At 42.1% G+C, this 17,072-nt stretch overlaps 1 protein-coding gene across 1 annotated transcript in view; it reads left to right on the top strand.

Moving 5' to 3' along the window:
* SWAP70 (switching B cell complex subunit SWAP70) overlaps positions 1-15,657 on the top strand; it is a 70,540-nt gene extending 54,883 nt beyond the window's left edge. The window contains exons 7-12 of the mRNA XM_055318084.1: positions 173-354; positions 9,653-9,760; positions 11,325-11,491; positions 13,364-13,562; positions 14,592-14,688; positions 15,219-15,657. Coding sequence (XP_055174059.1) covers positions 173-354; positions 9,653-9,760; positions 11,325-11,491; positions 13,364-13,562; positions 14,592-14,688; positions 15,219-15,325 — 860 coding nt within the window. The 3' untranslated portion in view covers positions 15,326-15,657. The remainder of the gene's footprint in view (positions 1-172; positions 355-9,652; positions 9,761-11,324; positions 11,492-13,363; positions 13,563-14,591; positions 14,689-15,218) is intronic.
* The last annotated feature ends 1,415 nt before the right edge of the window (positions 15,658-17,072 follow it).

Genomic DNA, 17,072 nt, shown 5'->3' with positions numbered 1-17,072 from the left:
AGATGAGGAGACTGATGCTCCAGGTTTTGACCTGCTCAAGGTCACACCACTACTCAGTGGCAGGATCAGAATCTACACTGGGTCTCTGGTTTTCTTTCCAGTATGCCATCTGCATTTTAGGCTTATGAAGAATAAACAGTCTGTCCCTGTTTCCGCCCTACACCTTTTATAGCCATTCATTCTACTATCCATCTGCTGAAGTTGGGCAGTCCCCCACCACATAAAGAAGCCCGTCAGCGACGGAAAGAACTCCGGAAGAAGCTGCTGGCTGAACAGGAGGAGCTGGAGCGACAGATGAAGGAGCTTCAGGCTGCCAATGAAAACAAGCAGCAGGAGCTGGAGACCGTGAGGAAGGTGAGAATGGCCACTGGGCCCGAGGAGGGCTCTCTGTTTCACTGTGGGGGCCACAGCTACTTTCCTTATAAGCTTTGATTCTATCAAGACCAGGTGCACACAGTTTTAGCAGATGTTTTGGTAAATTGTTTTCTCAGGAAGTATGTCTAGATTGCTGAGTGAGAGAGATATCCTGGTTTTCCCAGCCCAAGGCATTTCATTGACCGAAAAAGAATAAGAATAGTGAGCACAGTTGAATTTTGTCAGAGAGGTATGAGGAATTTTATTCCCCTAAGGATGTCAAGGTCACTTTTGGTGATCTGGGCAGGATGTATTGCCTTTTTAGTTTTTCTCCCCTTAGCTCCCATCCTTACTTGTGAATACCCTTAGTGTAGAACTGTGGGTCTCACTTACCATTTGGAGTCAAAGATACAGAGTCTGGGTTAGTTTCTCTTTTCATCTCAGGGCTAGGAAGTCAAGTACTGTAGATTATATAGTTGACATTCATTGGAAAAACTGGTTGCTTAGTTGTATCATGATTGTGGGGGTGTTGGTGGGTTTGGGATGGGTTGAGCCTATCTGCCTTAAATGAGAGAGCACCTCCTAACTATAAGATCAAAGACCCTTTTGTGTCTCCTATGTAGCACCTTTTTCCTGGAGTATGAGAGATGCTCACAGTATAAGCCCCCACATTCCTGATGGGGTTCTCTCTTTGCAGTCCATGAAAATGCCACACTTTGTGCTGACATCCTCTGAGTAGACTCACAAATAATTTTCTAATACTTTTATAACCTTACAAATTATGTGAGCATCCGATGTTAGAAATAGTTGTTCCTATCCATCATCCCTCCTTTTTTTTATAATTTAAATTCAATTTAGTTAACATACAGTATATTATTAGTTTCAGAGGTAGAATTTAGTGATTCGTCAGTTGCATATAACACTCAGTGCTCATTACATTAAGTGCTTTCCTTAATGCCCGTCACCCAATAACTGCATCCCCCACCTCCCTTCCAGCAACCCTCAGTTTGTTTACTATAGTTGAGAGTCCCTTATGATTTGCCTCCTTATTTTCATCTTATTTTATTTTTCCTTTCCTTCCCCTATGTTCATCTGTTTAAGTTCTATATATGAATGAAATCCTACAGTATTTGTCTTTCTCTGACTTATTTCACTTAGCATGATGCCCTCTAGTTCCATCCACAGCATTGCAAATGGCAAGATTTCGTTCTTTTTGATGGCTGAGGAATATTCCATTATATATGTATATATCATATATAGAGTGTATACAAAGAATCATAAAGTGAATACCCCTGAAATTACTACCCAAGTTATATTTATATATATATATTTATATTACAAAATTCTGGTGTCCCTTTTAATTTCTTATTAGTTTACAAACAGTAAGATTCATGGTTTATATATCATTTCATGAGTTTTTATATGTGTCTAGATTCTTGTAACCAGCACAGACAGAATGAAGAAAAATTCTCATGCCCCAATGAATTTCCTCACACTGTCCCCTATACCCAGATTGTCCACTAATCCCTAACCTCTAGAAATCACTGATCGATTTCTCTATTTCTATGTTTTTGCCTTTTCCAAATTGTCATTTAAATGGAATTGCACGGTATGTAAGTTTTCAAGACTGGGTTCGTTGACTTAGCATCATGCATTTGAGACTTAGGCATCTGGCATCCTTTTAAACTATATATGGACTCTTTTAAACTCTGCCTCCCATGAGCATGTACGTCTTCTGTTCTGCTTTATGTGAATGTATGCCCAGTGTTGGCAAGGACCTAGGCCAAAGTAGACAGTTTTCCTACTACCTAGTTTTACAAGAATTACTTAAGCAACTAACTTGATAGTAAATGTTGAGAATTATAATAGATCCCTTAATAATCTTTAATTTTATTTTTCTTGTTAAAAAATACAATTCATCAATTTTCATTGAAACATATTTAGAAAAAACCTGCTTGGATGAATATTTTAATCACCTGGAATTTGATAACATTTGTGAGGTTTGTAAGACTTGATTGGCCTCACTTGGAAGAAGGAACAAGAAATTATGGTAGTTTCTGTAAATTAATAGATTTCTTTAAAGAGATTGCCCAAGTATTCTTTTTTGAAAAAAGACTATTTTTGTAGAGTACTTTTAGGTTCATGACAAAATTAAAAGGAAGATAATGGAGATTTCCCATATATACCTCCAGTGTCAACAGATGCATGGTCTCTCTTGGTATAAACATCCCCTTCCAGAGTGATACATTTGTTAAAGTTGATGAAGCTACACTGACACCTATAGCACCCAAAGTCCATAGATTACTTTAAGGTTCATTTTTGGTGTTCTGCATTCTGTAGGTTTGGACAAATGTATAATGACATGTATTACCATTACAGTATCATTCAGGCTTATTTTCACTTCCCTAAATCCTCTGTGCTCTACTTATTCATCCCCCTCTATTCCCAAATAACTTTTGTTTATACTTTGGTTTCTTTTAAAAAATACAATCTTTTGTATAGATAATATAATCATATGGTTCAAATTTTAAATGATACAAAAGAATAAATCCCACTTGATCATGGTATATGGTTCTTTTAACTTGGTTTGCTAATACTGCATTATTTCTTTAGTATGGAGAGAATGTATGTTGCCATAATAAATACCACGCAAAGCCTATAGCTAACATTGTACTCCGTGGTGGAAAGCTGAAAGCTTTTTCTCTAAGATCAGGAAAAAGATGCCTACTCTCAGCACCTTTATTCAACATAGTATTTGAAGTCCTAGCCAGACAATTAGGCAAGAAAAAGACATCCAAATTGAAAAGTAAGAAATAAAATTGTCACTATTTGCAGATGATGATATTTTATGTAGAAAAAACTGTCAACTCTGTCAAAAAAAAAACTGTTAGAACTAATATAAACAAATTCAGTAAAGTTATAAAAAATCAATATGCAAAAATCTGTTGTTTCTAGGGGTGCCTAGGTGGTTCAGTCAGTCAAGCATCTGCCTTCAGCTCAGGTGATGATCCTCAGGTCATAATCCCACATCGGGCTCCCTGCTCAGTGAGGAGTCTGCTTAAACTTCTCCCTCTGTCCCCTTTTTCTGCTTGTGCTCTCTTGTGTGTGCTCTCTCTCTCTCAAATTAATTAATTAAATTAATTTAAAAATATTTTTAAAAATCTGTTGTTTCTATACACTATTAATGGACTATCAGAAAGAGAAATTAAGAAAACAATGCCAGTCCCCTCTCAATGGACATTTGGGTTGTTTTAATCTTTGATTAAATAGGCAGTGCTGCAGGGAATTACTTTGTACCTGTGTCATTTTATACGCATTTCAATGTATCTGGAATAAATTTTTAGAAGTGGGATTGCTGGAGCAGAGTATATACATCTATAATTATGAAATCCAAGCAGGTGCAATAGCTACTATTTCAAATCTTGCTATTCACTGTACCAGAGGAAAAAGTGTTCAGTGGAGTGCCTGGATGGCTCAGTTGGTTGGCTGTCTACCTTTGGCCTGGGTCATGATCCTGGGGTCAGATTGAGTCCCACATTGGGCTCTTTGCTCAGTGGGGTGTCTGCTTCTTCCTTTTCCTCTGCCTTGCCACTCCCCCTGCTTGTGCTCTCTCTCTCTCTCTGTCAAATAAATAAATAAAATCTTTAATTAAAAAGTGTTCAATGATTTGCTGATTAAGTACTCCAGCCCAGAAGTATCACATTTCACTTCTATTTACAGTACTTTGCTCAGTACTAGTCACATGTTTCTGTTGAAAAGTCAGCTCTCAATCTTATTGGTGTTTTCTTTTTCTTTTTTTTTTTTTTTTAAGATTTTATTTATTCATGAGAGACACAGAGAGAGAGAGAGAGGCAGAGGGAGAAGCAGGCTCCATGCAGGGAGCCCAACATGGGACTTGATCCCAGGTCTCCAGGATCAGGCCTTGAGCTGAAAGCGGCACCAAACCGCTGAGCTATCGGGCTGCCCCTTATTGGTGTTTTCTCGTGTGTAATGAATCATTCTTCTGTTGCTTTCAGGAGTTTCTTTTTGTCTTTCTGTAGTTTAATTATTATGATGTGTGTGGGTATGTGTCTCTTTGTGTTTATCCTGGAGTTTTTTAAACTCTTGGATGTGTATATTAATGTTTTCCATCAAATTGGGAAAGTTTTCAGCCATTTAAACATTTTTCTATTCCTTTCTCTCTTTCCTCTTCTTGTGAAATTCTCATTATGTGGATGTTGGTACACTTAACAGTGTCCCACATTTCTCTGAGGCTCTGTTCATTTTCTTCATTCCTTTTTCTCTTTGTTCTTCAAATTGCATTTCTCCCTATTGATCTTTGATTCTTCTTGCAGCCCAAATACATAGGTGAGAACCTCTAGTGAATTTTTTACTTTAGTTATTTTGCTTTTCAACTCCAGAGTTTCCATTTGGTTCTTTTTATATAATTTATATAATTTATATATTTTTATTCATAATCTCTATACTTTGTTACTTCCTTAAGCATGGTTTCCTTTGGTTCTTTGAACATATAACTTCTATGAAATCCTTGCTAAATCCACCATCAGGGCCCCTTCAAAGGCAATCAGTTGTCTGCTTTTTTTCCCTATATATGTGTCACATATTTCTTTTGTACATCTCATATAATTTTTTTTTGTTGAAAACTGGACATTTTATTTATTTTTAAAATTTATTTTTTTGGGATCCCTGGGTGGCTTGGCGGGTTAACACCTGCCTTCAGCCCAGTGCGTGATCCTGGAGTCCCAGGATTGAGTCCCACATCAGGCTCCCTGCATGGAGTCTGCTTCTCTCTCTGCCTGTGTCTCTGCCTCTCTCTCATGAATAAATAAATAAAATCTTAAAAAAAATATTTTTAATTCCAGTGTAATTAGTATACAGTGTCACATTAGTTTCAAGTATACGTTATAGTGACTCAGCAATTCCATACAATACTCAGTGCTCATCACAGTAAGTGTATTGTTAATCTCCTTTACTTGTTTCACCCATTCCCCCCACCCAGCTCTCCCCTCTAGTAACCACCAGTTTGTTCTCGTATTTAAGGGTCTGGTTTTTTTCCTTTCTTTTTTTCTTTGTTTTGTTTCTTTCAATTCCACATATGAGTGAAATCATATGGTATTTGTCTTTCTCTGAATTTTACCATTGTAGTAGATCCTTTAGCTCTATCCATGTTGCAAATGGTAAGATTTCATTTGTTTTCGTGGCTGAGTTCTATTCTATTGCGTGTGTGTGTGTGTATGTGTGTATGTGTACATTTTCTTTATCCATTCATCTTTTGATGGACATTTGGTTGTTTCCATATCTTAGTATTGTAAATAATGCTGCAATAAAAATAGGGATGCATATATCTTTTTGAATTAATGTTTTTGTATTCTTTAGGGGAATACCCCATAGTGTGATTGCTGGATCATATGGTAATTCTATGCTTAATTTTTTGAGGAATCTCCACACTTTTTCCAGAGTGGCTGCACCAGTTTGCATTCTCACCAACAGTGAATGAGGCTTTTTTTTTCTCCACATCCTTGCTGACACCTCTTGTTTCTTGTGTTTTTGATTTTAGCAATTCTGACAGGTGTGAGGTGACATCTTATTGTGGTTTTGATTTGCATTCCCTGATTGATGAGTGATGTTCAGTATCTTTTCGTGTGTCTTGCTCAACTGTAGGTCTTCTTTGGACAAATGTCTGTCCATGTTTTCTGCCTTTTTTTTTTTTTTTTTTTTAAGTAGGCTCCAGCACGGGTCTTGAACTCATGATTCTGAGATCAAGACACAGGCTGAGATCAAGAGTTGGACACTTTACTGACAGAGCCACCCAGGCACCCCTTTCTGCCCATTTTAAACTGATCATTATTATTATTATTTTTAATATTGAGTTTATCAGTTTTATCAGTTCTTTTTTTTTTGTTTTATCAGTTCTTAATGTGTTTTGGATACTAACTCCTTATCACATAGATCATTTGCAAATATTTTATCCCATTCAGTAGGTTGCCTTTTAGTTTTATGGATTGTTTCCTTTGCTGTACAGAAACTTATTTTGATATAGTTTATTTTTGCTTTTGTTTTCTTTGCCTCAACCTATCTAAAAGAATGATGCTCTGAAGCGATGTCAGAGAAATTACTGCCTGTGCTCTCTTCTAGGATTTTTATGGTTTCAAGTCTCACATTTAGGGCTTTCATCTATTTTGAATTTATTTTTGTGTATGGTGTAAGAAAGTGATCTAGTTTCATTCTTTTGCATGTAGCTGTCCAGTTTTCCCAGCACCACTTGTTGAAGAGACTTTTTCCCATTCCTGCTTCCTTTGTTGTAGATTAATTGAACATATAATTGTGGGTTTATTTCTGGGTTTTCTGTTCTTTTCCATTGATCTATGTGTCTGTGCCAGTACCATACTGTTTGATTATTACTGCTTTATATAGTCTATCTTGAAATCTGGGATTGTGATACCTCCAGTCTTGTTCTTCCTTTTCAAGATTGCTTTTGCTATTTAGGGTCTTCTGTGGTTCCATACAAATTTTAGGATTATTTGTTCTAGTTATGTTAAAAATGCTGTTGGTTTTTGATAGGGATTACATTACATTAGATTGCCTTGGGTGGAACATTGTAACAGTGTTTATTCTTCCAATCCATGATCATGAAATATCTTTCCATTTGGAAAACTGGACTTTTTAGACAATATATTGTAGCAACTCTGGGTATGGATTTCCTCCCTCCCCTCAGGGCATGCTGTTTGCTTGTTCATTTGTTTAGTGACGTGGCTGGGCTATTACAGTGAGTTCTGTTTTCTTCACACTGTGAAGCCTCTTGACTGTCTTCTTCAGGCACAGCCTTGGGCACGCACAAAGCACCCTGGGATGACCAGGACGTTAGCACGGTTCTCTTTGTGTGTCTCTGTCTCTGATATCTCTGTTAAGCTGTCTGCCTCTTTTGGTATCCTATCCAGCTGTTAGAGCTCTATTGTTTTCAACAGTGGCACAGGACCTAAATTGCTCCGGAGTCTGATATTACTTAAATTCAAGCCCACTTGTGGTCTTTGAGACTTGTTCCTATTACATGAGGGCTCTTTTCTGTCTCAGTTTCTAACTTCTAGCTGATCTGTGGTTTAGTTTGTTGGTCTTGTGGAGCAATGAGCCACCTCTTAATTCCTTAAAATTTCTGTTGCTTTCAAGAGTATCATTAAGTTTGAACTTCTTCACCCTGTGTTTTAAATAACCTTTTAAATAACATTTCTGGGGCGCCTGGGTGGCTCAGTCAGTTAAGCATCTGACTTTGGCTTAGGTCATGATCCCAAGGTCCTGGGATTGAGCCCTGCAGGGAGCTTGCTTCTCCCTCTTCCTCTGCCTGCCCACGCTCCCTCCTGCTTGTATGCTCTCTCTCTCTCTAATAAATAAATAAATTATATATTTTTCAAGATTTTATTTATTTATTCATGAAAGATACACAGAGAGAGGCAGAGACATAGGCAGAGGGAGAAGCAGGTTCCCCACCGGAAGCCCTATGTGGGACTCGATCCCAGGACTTGGGGATCACGCCCTGAGCCAAACAAAGGCAGACGCTCAACCGCTGAGCCACCCAGGCATCCCATAAATAAAATCTTTTTAAAAAGTTATGTCATGTCTTTTGGGGAGAACTTCTGATCTTGCCTATCTGTCTGGCCAAACCGATGTGCCAGTGCTCTGGAGCTCGTGGCAGAAACAAATAGTCTCTTTCTATTGGCATGGTATTCCTGCTTTATGAGCCTGTCACCAGATGGAGGTGGTAGCCTCTGGTCTTCTAGGCTTGCCTCTTTTGGTGTGGAATTTCTTCTGTACAGGTAATTGGGACAAGGGGCTGATGGTGCCTAGTAATTTCTGCCTGTCATCCCTGAGTTCAGCGGGGCTGGGTGGAAGAAAGAATCTCAGACCTCTTAGTCACTTTTGCTTGGAATAGAGGTTCTGCAACATGGGGCTGGAAAGAATGAGAATACTAGTGGCTGCTCTTTCTGGGGTGGGGTACTGTAGCTAGACTATGAGGAAAGAGCTCCCTCTTTACCAGGAGTAGAACTTTGTTCTCACTGACATTGTAGGGAGGAAAGGAAGGCACACTATGGCTCAAATGCCACAGACTCACTGTTCTTAGTAATATTTAGTAGATTTTCTTGGATAAATGGTCTCCATTTGCTGTATGCTCTTAAGATAATTTCCAGAGACTTTAAATCATTGTTTTGGTGTTTTTTTTTTTTTTTAATTATTTTCACCAGTTATGGATGTTCCACTAGGGGAATGGGTCCGTGGAGCTCCTCATTGCCACCCTTGTTAAGTCAAGCTCTGTTAAGTTTTAAGGAATAATGTGTGAGATGATAAAACCGTACAGAAAGAACTCAAGAAATAGATGTTGAGGGCAGCCTGGGTGGCTCAGCGGTTTAGTGCCGCCTTCAGCCCAGGGTGTGATCCTGGAGACACGGGATCAAGTCCCACGTCGGGCTCCCTGCATGGACCCTGCTTCTCCCTCTGCCTGTGTCTCTCCCTCTCTGTTTCTCTCTGTGTCTCTCATGAATAAAGAAATAAAATCTTAAAAAAAAAAAAAAAGAAATAGATGTTGAACCTCATGAGTACATTTGCAAGTTAAATTTAACTCAATGACTATACAAAATTTTCTTTTCATGATGTCTTTTCATGATGTTCTTCAGACTTAAAAAGTCATTCATTTACCTAATTTATTTTGTATATTGAATGGAAAATTGTTGGAATGGAATTCCAGTGGATCTAAAAGCTTTTTTTCCATCTTGATTGAACATTAAGAATGTTTGGCTTTTCCCATGTGCTTAAGTGTGGCCATTTTTCTCCTTTTTTTCATATATAGATTTTTTTAAAAAAGATCTTGTTTATTTATTTATTTTTAAGATTTTATTTATTTATTCATGAGAGACAGAGAGAGAGAGAGAGAGGCAGAGACACAGGCAGAGGGAGAAGCAGGCTCTGTGCAGGGAACCCGATGTGGGACTTGATCCTGGGACTCCAGGATCATGCCCTAGGCCGAAGGCAGGTGCCAAACCGCTGAGCCACCCAGGGATCCCCCATGATTTTATTTATTAAAGAGAGAGAGAGAGAGCATGAGCAGCGGGAGGGGCAGAGGGAGAAGCAGACTCCCCACTGAGTGGGGAGCCCAGATGCAGGGCTCCATCCCAGGACTCTGGAATCATGACCTGAGCCAAAATCAGATGCTTAACTGACTAAGCCACCTTAGGTGCCCCCATTTCACTTTCTAACACACCTCCACTCTAATATTTACTGCTTTTCTGTGGGTGGGTTTTTGATTGGGTAGAAACTGGAAGAAGCAGCATCTCGTGCAGCAGAAGAAGAAAAGAAACGCCTTCAGACTCAAGTGGAACTACAGGCCAGGTTCAGCACAGAGTTGGAGCGAGAGAAGCTTGTGAGTACCACACAGCTGGGAACTTGGAATGCTGCTGCATTGGCTCACAGAGCCAGTCTGCGTGAAGCGGGAGGGGCCAAGGCCCGGGAAGCCAGAGTGAGGCCTTCGTGTCAGCTAGGCTATGCTTCTGACATGCAGTGAGCTATGGGGAAGTTCTGTGTTTCTTTATTCATTATGGGTTTATTGAGCACCTTCTGTGTGCCCGGCACCATGCCAAAGATATAAAGATAAAAAGAATATAAATCTTGCTTTCAGGACTCCAGAAGTGAAATTCATGGATTGGGGTGGGGGCTCAATACTGTGGTTAGGGTGACTATATTTCTTGGTTTGCCTAGGATAGTCCTTGCTATCCTGATATAGTTATTAACAGCATCCCTTTTCCTTCTCAAAGAGTCCTGGCTTGGAAAATAAATAGCTATGGAAAAAGTAAGCATGGTATTTCTCTTCTGTAATGAGCAAAGTTCGCGGGGAGGTTCTGAGATCATGAGAACATATGAATTCTGATCTGTTGCTCTTAGCAGCTCTGATTCATCTTAGAGGTTCCCATCCCCCAAGAGACCCAAGAGCCAGGTTGCTTTAGGTGGTTAGCTAGTTCATTGGAACACAGGTTTGTGTACAGAGTTGTAATGTGTGGAAGAGAACTGAGCCCACTCTCCATTAAGTAGATGCTCTTGACATTTTTTAAGTAACTTTTTGTTGCTTCGCATTGAGACAGACGTGTTCCTGTTATGAGAGAAAATTACACAGGCAGGCAGATGTGGGGTGAAGGAGCAAAGCTTTCACAGCCAGAAGATCTGGGTTTCTTTCCTCTCTGTACCTGCTTTTGAGCATTAGTTTTTTTCTTCTTTAAGTTGGAGGCCTTGTCATGTGATCGCTCATGACTCTTCTGAGGATGAAGTGAGCAGTGAGAATTTTATAAACTGCAGACACATACTAGTGTGTGTGCTGTTACATTTAGATGTCCTTGTCTTTCAATTTTTAAGGCAGAGATTTAAAACTGTTTAATTCAGAAAGGAGAACACATATACTTGTTAGGGCGCTAACTTAGGTACTCGAGTCCCCCCAGGGCTGGATGTGCCCCAGGGACGGAGCAAGGGGCCTTGAGCAGCCAGAGGTGGGAGGACCCTGGCCATTCCTCAGTCTTCCCTTTCCCCTTTATTTTAATCCTTTGACTGTTTTAAGGCAGAGATTCATTCCTTTTGGAGAAGATTGTGGGTAAAGAGGTTGTGGCATTATAATAGAAAAGAATTTAAAAAGAAATTATTCAGGGAAATAGTTTTTTTTTTTTTTTTTTTCCTTGACTTGACCTTAAAGTGTGGTGTGGAAGGGATGGAACCCTACTGGGGAGGAATCATAGTTTGTCCCCAGACTCTGGGTGTGGTGTTGGTATTGGTGTTGGGTTGGTGCTTTCCTTCCTCCACCTGCCATTCTGGAGGGAAGGACTGGGCCCTGCCCACCCCAATGCACTGTAGGTAGTGGCATCGTTCATGATGGTGGAGCAGTGGGAGACTTGCCCTGAGGGTAAAAGCAACCTGAGTTTAACGTGACCCTTTTATGCCATCAGATCAGACAGCAGATGGAAGAACAGGTTGCCCAGAAGTCCTCTGAACTGGAACAGTATTTGCAGCGAGTACGGGAGCTGGAAGACATGTACCTAAAGCTGCAGGAGGCTCTCGAGGATGAGAGACAGGCCCGGCAAGATGAGGAGACTGTGAGGAAGCTTCAGGCCAGGTGCCACATCAGTTTGTATCCTGTGCCTTTAAGTACTTTGCTTGGGCTAACGTCATTTCTAGGAATGACTAAGGTCCTGGTGAAGAGGGGGGACTGTCTGCCAGATTGGCTGGCCAACTTGTTTGTTCTCATTCTCGGGCCCTGATAGAGCCTTGCTTCTGGGGCTCTGGACAGGCCTTCTATCTGTTTTAGAGCAGACAGGTGGCCAGACCTGAATACTGGCTTAACCAAAGGAGCCTGAGCAGCCCAACCACAGCACAAACCCATCCATGGGGGAGAGATCATTGAGGATGCTGCTGATATCACCATTGCCTCTGCTATCACTCAACACTGGATGTTGCCACCAGCAGCAAGACAAAGTCTCCGTTGTCTCTGCTCCTGTGTGTCAGTTGCTTCAGTGTCAGAGTGCCAGGAAGGGCATCTGCTTAGCCAAGCCCAGCTCAGGCTTCCACTGAGCCCTGGCTGCCAAAGGGCAGGAGGGCGGGGGTCTGTGGCTTATGTAGTGGGAGATGGGCCCTGCTTCCCACCTAGACCCCTACTGTGGTAGATTCCTTGGACACATGAAGGGGATTCACACTGGGTAGCCTGAATACCTCCAAATGTCCATTTCCCCTCCATACTCTTACCACTAGGATGAAGAAACAACAGGCCTTTCTAGTCTCATTCAGTCCTTAGAAAAGCACACAGAAGGTGCATAATACATGTACACTGAGTAGGTAAACATTGGTCACACCACATTTGCAGTCTTGTGTTCAGTTGTGGATCTCACACTCCAGGAGACATTGGGGGAGGGAGTGAATGGTCTTGTGTAGAACTAGGGGTAGTGGGTGGGAGAGCTCCTTCTAGTTGAGGAAGAACTTCCTAGGGATGAGGCTGCCCGTAAATAAACTCACCTAATTTGTGAAGCAGTGGGTGGCCCATCCCTCAGGATAACCAGCCCGCAGGGTATCATAGAGGGCCTGCTGGGAGTGGTGACAGGAGGCTATCTGGACTATTACTTTATTCCTTCAGTCACTGGCTTTGAAAGAGCATGCTGATGGTCAGGCCACTGGAAGTGTGCCCCGTGCTGGGCTGGCATCTAACTACACTGTCTGTACTTTGGGTACAGGTTTGGATTGTACGTTAGTATATTTAAATGTCTCCATAATTGGATATTCTTGGATAGCCAGTTCTTCAAAGAACATTTTGGAGTCACACAGACCTTGGTTAAAATCCACTACTACCTGTGCAACATACTTTTAAACACCCTGATTTTTTATTGCTTCATCTGGAGGGATGATAATACCTTGCAGAATTGATGGGGGGTTAGCAATCATGAAGTTATGGTTCTGACATGTAGTGATTGTTCAGTAAGTGGTATCTGTTTTATTCTGCCTTTTGTTGGCTCCTTCTTCCTTCACCTTGATAATAGGTTTGTATTAGATGAGAAGTGTTTAAATGCTCTAGCAACCAGGCAAATTTCAAAACTTGGCCCTCTCACCTGCCAGGTGAATGACTTGATACAGGTCACTTCACTTTTGTGCCTCACTTTCTTCATCGTTGACCTGTGCATATTGATAGCACTTAAGTTTATTGTGAGGATTGGGAAAATACACTTAGCTCTTGGCCCAGTTTGTGGCACATTAAACCTTTCATAAATGTTACTTTTGTTTTCAAAAAAAGGGTGAAACAGGAGCAGGGTGAAACAGAATACATGGGTTACCTTACCAGCTTTGTGAATATGGGCCTCTGTGGCTCCTAGTTTCTTCCTTGTAAAATGAGGGAGGTGGATTAGATGACCTGAGGTCTGTGTGCTCCTCTCAGTGGCTCTATCATCTGCTAGGGTGGGTGTGGGAGCCCAGGCAAGTTTGATCCTGACTCTCTGTGTTACAGGTTGCTAGAAGAAGAATCTTCCAAGAGGGCTGAACTAGAAAAGTGGCACTTGGAGCAGCAGCAGGCCATTCAGACAACCGAGGCAGAGAAGCAGGAGTTGGAGAATCAGCGTGTCATGAAAGAACAGGCCCTTCAGGAAGCCATGGAACAGCTGGAGCAGCTCGAGCTCGAGCGGAAACAGGCACTTGAGCAGTATGAGGTAATTCACCTCATCCCTGCAAATGTGCATGTAAAGTGGTAAAACCAAACATTTAGACCTCTAAATATAACACTATGTTAACTAACTGGAATTAAAGTAAAAACTGAAACCTTGAGAAATAATATTTGCTTATTTTAAGAGGCTACAGTGAGAATTTTGCTTAGCTGTAAGAAGTAGTTCTTGCAGGTGGTGAGGTGGATCTGGTGATGTCCAGTGAGGAGGCACACAGTAATTTGAACACGGGAAGCTTAATAGAAGCAGTGATTACCCACAACAAGGGGATTACCTGCTAAGCAGTAGAGAAGACTCTAAGGATGCAGGAACTACAGGTAGAACGGCAGTTACGGGAGGCAGCCCGTGCCTCTGAGGCTGAGGCCGAGCACCCAGAGGGGGAATACAGATGCAGGAGGGTTCCCCTGGCTCCTTGCCAGTGATCCCGACCTCCCTGAAGAGGGCCTGGCCTTGGCCCCCTGGACAGCAGAACAGCTGTGACTGGGAGGCTGTCCTCTGAGCACTGGGGGAAGCAGCCCACAGGGCGGTGTCCCTAAGGCCTAATGGGGTGAGACCTGGGTGCCCCACATGCTAGGCCGCTGAGAAGAGTGGCAGGTTCTTAGCAACTGAGAAGGGTCCAGTGGAACCTGGAAGCAAACCTCCTTCCTCAGCATCCCTTCAGGGCCATTTACTGATGAAGCTGAAGTGGTGTCAGCTGTCAGGGAGAGTTACCCTAAAGTCACACGCAGGAGGGGAAGACGGGATGTGGAGCCTAGGGGCGGTGAGCCTGAAGCACACGCAGGAGACATTCATGTGCAGCATTGCAACTAGGTGCGTGGGGCGCCCTTGGGCAGGTTAGTCAGATTCTGCATTCCGGTTTCTGTGTCTGTCAGATGCGGGTAGTAAGAGTTCCTGCCTCTTTAGAGTGGCTGGAGGATTCCGTGGGATAACCCAAAAGGATGTAGTAAGTGCCCAGACATTACTTGGCTCTTAAACTCCCACTGTGTCTGCATGATCCGAAATCTACTTCTGTTCCAGGGAGTTAAAAAGAAGCTGGAGATGGCAACTAGTAAGACCAAGAGCTGGAAGGACAAAGTGGCACAGCATGAAGGGTTAATCCGATTGATAGAGCCAGGTAACATGCTCCTTGAAGTGCTCAGATATATTTCCAGTTTATTTTTGTTTTATTTTTATATTTGAGTTGTGCTGAAAATCTTCATTAGCCCAAATATATAGAAACCAAGCTAGTGGGGCAGCCCAGGTGTCTCAGCCGCTTAGTGCTGCCTTCAGCCCATGGTCCTGGATCCTGGAGACCCTGGATCGAGTCCCACGTCAGGCTCCCTGCATGGAGCCTGCTTCTCCTTCTGTGTTTCTGCCTCTCTCTCTTTCTGTGTCTCTCATAAATAAATAAAATCTTTAAAAAAAAAAAAAAAAAAGGAAACCAAGCTAGTTAGGGTCAATGTCTCTTAAATTATTTGCTGTGTAAAGGATCAGAAGGCCCAGGTAAATTCCCCTTGTGCACGTCTTCTGGTTGTTTTGGCCAGTATGACATTTATGGATATTTCTCAGAAATAAAAGAGAAAGTTACTGTTTTATCTATGGGAAAACAGTTGTGTTAACTGAAGGATATGGGACTTCCTGTATGTAATGTGTGTTTGTCTCTAGGTTCCAAAAACCCCCACCTGATCACTAACTGGGGCCCTGCAGCATTCACCCAGGCGGAACTTGAAGAGAGAGAGAAGAGCTGGAAAGGGAAGAAGAGCACTGAGTGACCAGTGACGCAGTGACAAGCGGGCAGGGGCCCCGTCGGGTGTGCACCCTCCGGCTGTAGCTGGGATGCTGATGCTGGACACACAGGAACTGGCTTGGCTGCTTCCAACCCTTCTTCCTTCCCTGCCTCCTGTCAGCTCAATATACGAAGGAAGCCTTCTTGTTTATCTTCCTGAAAATAAGGGCCTACCTGAAAAGAAACAAAAAGTCGACACTATCATGCTCTTTATTTACTTTCTTGGAAAACTTTAGCTTCTGAAAACTCCCTTTAGCTCCCTCAGGTGCTTGCTGGAATCAGGCAGAGCACAGAGCCGGGGGGGTGGGTGGGGGGATGCCACCAGCTGCCATGGGTACGGGGGTAGGGGTAGGGGTGGGGGCACCGCTGGGGCCCCCGCTCAGCCTTTCCCCAGCACATGCCCTTCCAGCTAGATTGCTCTGCCTGCCTCGTGGAGCCAATTGCCATGGCTACTTGCGAGTGGCCCCCACTCAGGGGTCCCCATGGCCCCGGGGGTCCTGGCCTGCGCTGGGAGGTCGCTGTCCCCTGTGTATCGGTTTCTGCTGATGCTGATTGACATCCCGACCCCGTGGCATCAGCTCCAGGAAGGAAACACCTTCACGCAGTGCTTTGGCGGAGATAGAAACTTAGGAATCAAAGACAGCGCAGAGATGAACTCGGTAAATCCCATTTGGAATGATAATTTGATACTAACTGAAGCCTTTCTAATATTTAAGATGGTTTCAACGGTCAGTGTGCTGCCAGACCCCTGCTTTTACTTTTGTAGTTACTGTACAGAACATTTCAGGAATGTGTGAATGCTTGTCATAATCAGGCCTTTCCTTAATAAATAGGGACATGATCATTTATAGGAATTATACATGAAGAAAGTTTTAAAAATGTATTTTTATGATGTCCTATGTTGAGAGGGAACAAATATTTATAATTTTCAAATATTCTTACCTAAATATTGTACAATGTAATATGCTGAACTTAATTTTTTGCTAATTTTCTAAGATGTATTAAAAATGTTTTGTATGTTTGGGTTTTTTTTTGTTTGTTTTTTTAGTAAAATGGACTCAGTAAGAAAATAAAAGTACCAGAACAGCATGCATTTTAAATTGTCTGATTTAACAGAAGGTAAGGTTGTGTGTATGTGTGTGTATTTTCATAGAATGAGATGAACTTGAGTTTAGGGATACTTCCTGAAAACACTGAGTTTGGAGCTTGGACCCCCCCAAACCAGAGCTGTCATGAGGTTAGCTATAGCTTCATGTTTGGTGTTTGAGTCACTCATGTGGGAAACCATGGTGGACGTGTGCGCTCATAAACGGGAACTTACAAAGATGGTTTCTCCCTCATTGTTGCCCTTACCTCCGAATCCTCTTAACCTCTGCTTTCCCGAATTTTCCTTTTATGCCTGTTAGTTTTTCTTTCGGTTTTTACCAGAGTAAACAGTGTGGTTTTTTTGTTTTAGTCTCACACGGTTGCCAGGTTAAAATGCCTACTGTGGCCTAAGCTGGCCCACTCACTCGGTCTAGCTTGATTGTGTCTTGGAAAGCTGATCTTTCCCTTCTAGAAGGAGAGAGCACACACTCACTGGTATTTTTTTAAACATCTTTCTTTACTGTAGTGGTTCCCAACGGGGGACAATTTTGCCCCCTTGGGGGACATTTGGCAACATATGGAGACATTTTTGGTTGTCACAACTGTGTGTGTTACTGGCATCTGGTGCGGAGAGGCCAGAGATGCTG

This window comes from Nyctereutes procyonoides, unplaced genomic scaffold (genome assembly GCF_905146905.1).
Source record: "Nyctereutes procyonoides isolate TBG_1078 unplaced genomic scaffold, NYPRO_anot_genome, whole genome shotgun sequence".
Taxonomy (NCBI): Eukaryota; Metazoa; Chordata; class Mammalia; order Carnivora; family Canidae; genus Nyctereutes; species Nyctereutes procyonoides.
This window is presented reverse-complemented; position numbering and strand designations above follow the sequence as displayed.